General features: G+C 57.3%; 1 protein-coding gene across 1 annotated transcript in view; it reads left to right on the plus strand.

Moving 5' to 3' along the window:
* The first annotated feature begins 5,424 nt into the window (after positions 1-5,424).
* Positions 5,425-8,313, plus strand: part of INPP5D (inositol polyphosphate-5-phosphatase D) — a 115,363-nt gene continuing 112,474 nt past the window's right edge. Inside the window, exon 1 of the mRNA XM_044913453.1 lies at positions 5,425-5,697. Coding sequence (XP_044769388.1) covers positions 5,564-5,697 — 134 coding nt within the window. The 5' untranslated portion in view covers positions 5,425-5,563. The remainder of the gene's footprint in view (positions 5,698-8,313) is intronic.

Consider the following 8,313-nt stretch of genomic DNA (forward strand, 5'->3'; position numbering starts at 1 on the left):
CCAATTCCCATACACTGTAGATATGTCAGTTGGCGCAACCTCTTTAGAAGACAGTATGGCATCATTAACCCAAACAAAAAGTGTGCACAGCCTTTGGACCCTAGTCGCCCTTCTAGGGACCTCTCTGGCAGGTACATCTACTCTGCTTTGCAATAGCAAACGTTGGAAACAATCTCAGCATCCACCAGTAGGAGATTGGTACAATGCATGATGCTATGGCGTGTGATAGTAGGCTGGCTTTTAAAAGAATGTGGTAGATACCAAAAAGCTCCATGAAATGTTCAGAAATACTGTGAAGTGAAAAAAAGTAAGCTGTACAACAAGGTTTTTAAAAAAATGAGGCCTTGCAAAATTATGCTTGCGCAAGCATAGAAAAGTGTTGCAAGAATATAAAGATGCTGGCCCTGGGGCGATGGGCTGGGGGCCCGGGGTGGCAGGAATACTTACACTCTTCGTTGAATTTTTACTATGGGCGTGTTATTACATTTTTCACTTAAAAAAAAAAGATTAAAGAAAAAAAGTCCATCTCTTCCTTATGAATCCGGAGGGCCGTGTGCTGGAGGGGGTATCTCCAGGGATGCAACCAGCCCTCCACAAAAAGCCAAGCCTTCCCGAAAGATTTCATCCGCGCCTTCTGGAACCCGAGTTGTCTTTTTATTTATTTAATTTTTATTACAGAAAAGTAGTATGTGGTCGCAAAGGAAATCCGGGAAAGTAGAAGGAGGAAAAAGATTGCTCGTGGATCTGCTACCTAACTCACCACCCTTCGTATTTGGTGATTTCCCAGGATAACTTTTTTTTTCCGTAGTTGGATTCATACTGTAGCCTCAAATTGGTTTCCTGATGTTTTTCTTTTCTTTTTTTTTAAATTTACCAGTGTATTTTGAATATGTTCCTGCGTCCTTAACAATCTTGGCAAAAGACACAAGTTATTTTTGTGGATGTGATTTTCTCCCTTATCCAATTCTTCCCCAAAACGAGCCCCATTCTCCTGGTTGCACTTCAGGTCTATTTGATTTCCTGGCAAGGGGAGAGCTGTGCGCTGCCAGGCCTTTGGTATCCCAAGGAAATCCTTGAGCACAGTTATGGACTCGGTGAGCCCTGGGAGGGGGGGCCCGCGGTGGGGGCTGGGGGGGGTAACGCCTCCATCCCTGAAGGTGTGGGTACCATGGGAACAGGAGAGGCGGGGCCCTTGGAAAGTGGCAGCCCTGGCGCAGGGTCACACAGGAACTTAGGGCCGGAGGCTAGAGTTGGAGGCTCCCCCTGGTGGTGGGGAGTCACAAGGCTCCGAATCTGACCCATTTTAGGTTATTTTTAGTTGTAGGTGAAGAGCACTTTTATAGAATCCTGTCCTCTTTCAGACCAGGGTCGTTAAACTAATGGCCAGTGTCATTGACACTGGCCGCTGGCTGGAGCCCCGCCCCCCCCCAGGCTCTGTCGTCCAGGCACCGGTCAGGAGGGCCACCTTGGGGACCTGCCTCATCTAGAGCACCCACCTCACACCAGACACTTAGCAACCTCACAAACACCCTTCAGCAGAGATATTACTACCCCCTTCACAGAGACGCAAACAAGGATCGGATGCTAGATCTTGGGGCAGAGCTGGGACTCAGATCGAGTCTCGCTCCCATGTGTGTGACTCAGGGTCCGATCTCCAGCTCTGAAACCAGAGATTGCAGGGGAAAGAGTTGTGTGCGTGTTGTGCGCGGAGGCCCTGCCTTCCCACTCTTCATGGTGCTCCAGGCTCCGGGAGGCTTAAGCCCAGGGCCTGTGAGAAGCCCGGCCCAGCACTCAGGACTGCTGAGCCGAATTCGTGTCCTCAGGGGTCTGGAGAGAGGATCTAGAAAGGCCACGTGAAGGTGCCCGGGCACAAGTGGAGCAGGGACTCACCGCGAGAAGGCAGGCAGGTGGAGCCAGGCATCCTGGCAGCCCTCGAAAATCACAGGGGTGAGGCTGGGACAGAGTGGGCTGAAGCGGGAGGGACTGGACCCTTCCTTCCTTCCCGACCGAGGGTCGGGGATATGATGATCCTTGCTATGTCTGGAGGTGTCCCAGCTCTCAGGAGATCTCCGCTGGGTGGGCTACTTACACCCTGGTCAGAGAGTGAGCCCCTTCCCCCATCTCAATAACATTATTGAGGTCCTTGACCTTTGATTTGGGAGGGGCCCATGGGGGCAGGGTAAATTCTCAGGACAGAAGAGATGAGGGGGGCGACCCACCTGCCCTGGGCCCCCTGACACTGGGAGCAGGGCTGCTTGATGACAGGAGGCTCAGGCCTCCTGGTCCTACCCTGGTTCTCTGTGAGTGGCTGCTCCCTCCCCTTCTTCAGCCCAAGACACCTTTTTATCAGGCCTGGGGGGCAGGGGGACATTCACTCCTGATGACACCAGCCAGTGAGCAGCTTTCAAACATCTCCTCCTGGGTTAGTCAGGGTTCTCCAGAGCCACAGTGCCGACAGGACGTGTGTGCGTGTGTATATAGATGAGACAGATTTATTTTGTAAGGAATTGTCTCGTGTGATTATGGAAACTGACAAGTCCAGAATCTGCAGGGTGGGCAGGCAGGCTGGAGACCCAGGGAGGAGTTGAGGCTACAGTTCAAGCTGGAGGCAGTCTGCTGACGGAATTCCCTCTTCTTGGGGCACCTCGGTCTTTTCTATTAAGGCCTTCAACTGATTGTATGAGGCCCATCAGCAATATCTGCTTTACTCAGAGTTTACTGATTTAAATACTGATCTCATCTAAAAATATCCTCACAGAGACAACTAGAATAATGTTTGACTAAATATCTATGTACTTGGCCTCTCCAAGTTGCACAGAAAATTGACTATCACAGCTCCCTTTGCTTTTGGTGACTCAGGGAGTAAACACTTGGATTCCCTCATTCTCCAATAGGAATGGGTAGGTGACACCTATCTATCTGCCCAGGCTGGTGGGCCATGGGGAGCCCTGGGGTCCAGCAAAGGGCTTCCATGAACACAAGACAATAAAAAACGGGATCTGAACAGGAAGAAAGAGCCTGGACATCACGAAGACTTTTCCAGTGCACTGATTGGACACTGAACATAATCACCTCTTCTCTAGCCATTATTCTAAATCTTTATTGATAAATCACTATACCCCACATGGGTTCACGAATTTTATAGTGCAAATTTTTAGTACTTTGTGTATATAGACAGGGGCCCTGCAAAAAATATTTACCCGGGCCCCACCCACCATAAGGGCAGTCCTGATCTAAATGTTGCCAGGCACCCAGGGGCTCAGTTGGTTAAACGTCCCACTCTTGATCTCGGTTTGGGTCTTGATCTCGGTTTGGGTCTTGATCTCAGGGTGGTGAGATCGAGCCCCTTGTTAGGGCTCTGTGCTCAGTGTGGATCCTGCTTAGGACTCTTTCTCCCACTCCTTCTGCCCCACGTGGGCGTGCTCTCTCTCTCTTAAATAAATAAATCTTGAAAAAAATATATTGCAGTTTTTCGAATATGGGGAGCAGAAGGGGGACCAGGAAGCTGACCATGTCAGGTGCCTCAGGCAACTGGGTTAGGTGGAAGTAGAGATGGAATGGGCCCTAAAAATTAGGGAAACGTGTGTGTCATGTATGTGTCGTGTGTGTCCAAGGGAAATCACAATGAAGTCGAAGGACAAGGGCAGTCCCACTGGCCACCCAACTCTGCTGAGAGGCAGGACTTGTGGGGATAGAGGCCTGAGAGAGGGAAGGCAGGAAGGTAGTTGTAAGTGCAAAAGTCTTGGACCTGGTGGATGAATTGGTCAAGGTACTAAGGGGCCAGGATTGCAGATGGATCTTCCTGAGGGGCCCTAAAGAGACCAGGGGGCTTCGAGGCTGAAACCAATGAGGAGGTTGGTGGAGGTTAACAGGGAGGCAAGAAGGGTGCTAAGTGGGTGATGGGAGGATCCGCTGGCTTCCTGAAGGCCAGAGTGTGGAGGCCTCTTGTCCCCATCGTTTCCCCATGCCTAGCTCAGGGCCTGCCTAGAGGACCCTCGCTTCCTAGGCTTCTTATGTTCTGAGGGTTTGGGAGTTGAGTCATTGGTCCAGGGGAAGGAGCGGGGGAGAGGAAGCTCAGAGTGGTTTGGGGAGGTGGGAGAGAAGACTGGGGAGTTCACTGGGGGTGGAGTTTCCAAAAGGAACTTCACCTGGAGCCCAGGGGCCACACTCTGGGCCTCAGATTCAGGATGTGCTTGTTCAGAATCACCTGCTGTGTGCGAGGACCTCCCTGTAGGTGGGAGGGGCTGTGGGCCCCTCAGCACACGTGAGCTCCTTTAGGAGCTACTTTCTTCAAGGTAGGAAAGAGGAAACTGGGGCTGAGAGAGAGAAGTCTGATCAGCTCCTGCAGCTCAGATGTAGATGTAGAGCTGTGGGTTTCGGATGCTCCGGCCTGTGGAGGGAGGTCTCTTGTCATGTCTTGGGGGGCGAGGTCTGGGTGTGGGATTGGGGGGCACCACACCTTGTGCAATAGGTCACAGTGCCCCTTCACCCTGGTGGGCTTGACCCAAGAACTGAGTGCACCCCAGGAGTGGGTGTCCGCTTTGGAGCCCTCAGAATCCGCTGGTCTGGGATGATGGCCGTGTGGAGGCAGCTCTCCGCTGAGCCGTGGGCACGTGCAGCCAAGCCCAGCCTCGGAAGAGCCGCCGCCCTGCTGACTCTGAGGAGACAAAGGACACTGGGAGACCCGTTCCTTATCCTCGGCCAGGTGGCCAGCCTGGAGGGAAGTGTGGCTTCCCACGTGTCCTGGAAAGACCCAGAGGTGCAAACCCAGCCTGCATTCGCCCCGAGCAATGTCCATGTCCCGAGCCCTCCACACCCTTCCTGTGTCACTAAGCGGGGCTGCCTTGGAGAGCAGGGCACACCCTGCTCCTTCACACCCACAGGCCCCTGGGATGAGGGTAAAGGTGTCACAGAGCTGTCGCCTGAGCCCTTGGAGGCCTCAGGTGGTGTCACCCAAGGTCCTCCCAGCACCCGGGGCTGTGCGGTGCCCTGAGTCTCTCACGTGGGGCTGGGGCTCAACTGTGCTCCCACCCCTCAGTTTTGCTCGGCCCCGGGGCGGGCCGGCCGTGGTCCCAGGGGAGAAGCTCTGGGGTAGGGTAGGCCCGAAGGCGGAGGGATCTGGCCAGGGCGTGGCCACCCCACGTGAGCCGCGGGACGGGCCTCCAATGGCCCCTGCTTTGGCCGGTCCACACCGGCTAGGCCACGCTTCTTCAGAAGCCGGCCGTGGGCCTCCTGGGCCCGAAGCAGCTGACACCCCCAGGAGGCCTCGTGGGGGGGGGGGGGGGGGGGGGGGGGAGGCGGGGGGGCGGGGTGGGAAGGTGGAGCACGGCCGCCCGGCGGGTCTCCGCAATGAGGAAGTTCTCGGGCCGCTGCTGGCTTCCTTTCCCTCGCTGAGCTCCTGAAACAGGAAGTCAGCCAGGGAGCTGGTGGCAGCAGCGGGGCCACCGAGCGGGGCCAGACGGACGGCGGCGCCGGCTCGCAGTGCAGGGGCCTCGGCTCCCCTCGGTGGCGCGTCGGTCCTGGGGTGGCCGCCGGCCCGGCCCCGGGAAGGCCCGTGGCCGCCATGGTCCCCTGCTGGAACCATGGCAACATCACCCGCGCCAAGGCCGAGGAGCTGCTGTCCAGGACGGGCAAGGACGGGAGCTTCCTCGTGCGCGCCAGCGAGTCCATCTCCCGGGCCTACGCCCTGTGTGTGCTGTAAGTGCGCGGCCCCCGCCCGGACCCCGCCGCCCGCCGCGGCCCCGGGGAGGGGAGGCCAGTTCGGGCCTCGCGCCCACGCGGGCACAGGTTGTCTTCATGTCATGGGATGCATGGACCCGTCTTGCGTGTTGCCCAGATTTCTTGGTGGGTCCAGCCGACGCCCACTGTGGGCCCCGCTGGGCCTTGGAGCTCAGGTTTTTCGGCCCCTGGGAGCTCCCCAGGGCCTCCCGGGGCCTGGTCACCCTTGCGGCTGCCTGGGAGCGGTGGTGCCAGGGGCCAGGAAGGGGGGACCGTGTCCAGACTCTGGGAGGCAGGCAGAAGCTCAGGGCACCAGAGCGGTGCGGGTGTGAGAAAGTGGCTCGGTCAGTTCAGGTGTGGGTCAAACATGCCCAGCTTGGAAACCGTCGTGGAAGGACAGATGTGGCAAGAGAGGACCTTTCCGGAGCCTAGGCTTTGGGCCCGTGGAGGAAGCTGTAGTTCGGGGAGCCAGAATATGGGGAGGGTTCACCCAAGAAAGAGCTTTCAGTTCACCCAGAAGTTGCATTCGGGGCCCTGAGAGCAGAGGAAGTCACCATCACTGACAGCTGGAGCCTCTTCTCTCCTCACCTCGGCACTGGGCTGTGTCCCCCACACATTTTGGCCTCTCGGCCACCACCACCTGCCCCCCCACCCCCACTTCACCCCACTCCCAGCTCTAGGATATTGCTGAAACCTCCAGTTGTCTTAACAACGGAGGGAACAGCCACTTGCTGAAGGTTCCTTTTTAAAACACCCTTGTTCCACCCATGTCTGAAAAAGGCCCTCACGCCGGCAGCCCTGCCATCTAACCACCCCCGCCAGGCTCGGGGCAGTGCCAGGGCACCGTGGGGGACAGGGTGTCCCCCTGAACCTCTCAGCATGCGTGGACTTGCAGAAAGATCCCCCTGACCAGGCAGGAGGGGAAGTAGGTCACTGAACACAGACCTGTTCTGAGCATTTGTCTTGGGGTTATCCCATTTTATCCTCCGGCGACCTGAACTGCAGGTCCCACTATCAGTCCCCTTTGCAGATGAGGAAACTGAGGCTCCAATGGGTTCAGAGACTGACGACAGTCAAAGCCTGGGCCATCTGCCCCCAGAGGCTACACCCAGACAACCGGACCCTTGCCGCCCCACTCCGAACCCTGTCAGGCCGAGTGTGAGCATAGGTTCCAGGGGACAGCAAGGGAAGCCAGGGTGCTGACAAGGACGCAGCTGGCCAATGGGCCCGAGCGCTGACTGCACCAGAGGCCCACCTCCCGAGGCCAACTAGCCCCCCCCCCCCCCCCCCGACTCTCACACTCAGGGGAAGGGACCAGGACTTCCCCACAGGCACTGCCCTCCCCCTGGGCACCCGCCAACAGGGCCTTGGAAAGGATGGGAAGATGCCACGCTGACTGCGCTGGGCCCACATGGCTCTCTCTCCTGCCCCATGGACCTTAGTGGAAGGCCGATGCTGTTGGGTGTTGGCCGTGTGCTGAGCCTCCCGCTGAGAGCTTCCAGGACCCTCCCAGCGGCCCTTTGGTCAGGGTGCTCGGGTTGTGCGCAGGTTACAGACGTGGTCTCTGACTCCCCACGGGCGGATGGCAAGCTAGAGCCGGGGCTACGCCTAGAGGCAGGCCCTCGGGAACCTCTCGTCCCACGCCCCGGACTGCGGGTGAGTGGAAGGAGCTCTGAGAGGGTGAGGCCTTTGGCTCCACTGCCCTGCTGGCTGGTGGCAAGCCGGGGTCCAGGCCTGGTTTCCCCTGTTCCTTCCTCCGCCTCTCCTCCGCTCTGCTCATCTGCACTGAATCACTCGCAGAGCTGCAGCGGATGTCCAGGGTCCCCTTCTTAGAGGGGGCGCCCGCAGTGCCCACAGATGTCCCCTCTTCTCATCAAGCTCCTGTCCTCAAAGCCCTTTTAGGTCCAGACCCCAGGGCTTGGATTCCTCCCCGGGGACCCCACCCTTTGGCCAGGCCCAGGGCTCCCCTTTCCCCTCTGCTCTTTGAGGGAAGCCACCCTTCCTTCGGGGTCAGGAGCCACTAAAGGCTGCAGCATAGGGTGGGCCACCAAACTTTCCCCAAACCTGGGAGACTTAACCCCGCCGCCACCTTTCATTTCGCCAACTAAGGAGATTTAAGAATGAAAAACTGAGAATGAATGACAACTATCTGCCACCTTCCAAAGGCTCATTTCATGGAAGAAAACATCCTCGAATACCAAAAAAGCAGGAAAAGCATACTCTTAAAAAACAAAAGCAAAAACAGTCCTTTAACTCAAATTAGATTTAACTTCCCTGTGGCCTGGTGCAGACCTTGCCCCCACGCCATCTGGGTCCACGGCCTAGTGCTGGGGACCCTGACGGGGTGAAAAGCGGCTGGGCTTTCCTCCGTTTCACAGGTGCTGTCTGTCTGGGAGTGAGCTGAGAGTGCAGGGACCCCGGAGGTGGGGGGCTGTGCAGCTGCGGGGTCAGGGCTCTCAGAGTGAGCCAGGCCTGCAGAAGGAAGCCACCAAGACTTGCCCTCCTGCTCTAGAAATATCCGGGGGAAAAGGCCTCCTGGCCGGACACGCCGAGACCCCTGGCCTGTGCCCAGTGGCTGCAGCCTCCCCCCTCCCC

The sequence above is a fragment of the Neomonachus schauinslandi genome, chromosome 3 (assembly GCF_002201575.2).
Source record: "Neomonachus schauinslandi chromosome 3, ASM220157v2, whole genome shotgun sequence".
In the NCBI taxonomy this organism is placed as follows: Eukaryota; Metazoa; Chordata; class Mammalia; order Carnivora; family Phocidae; genus Neomonachus; species Neomonachus schauinslandi.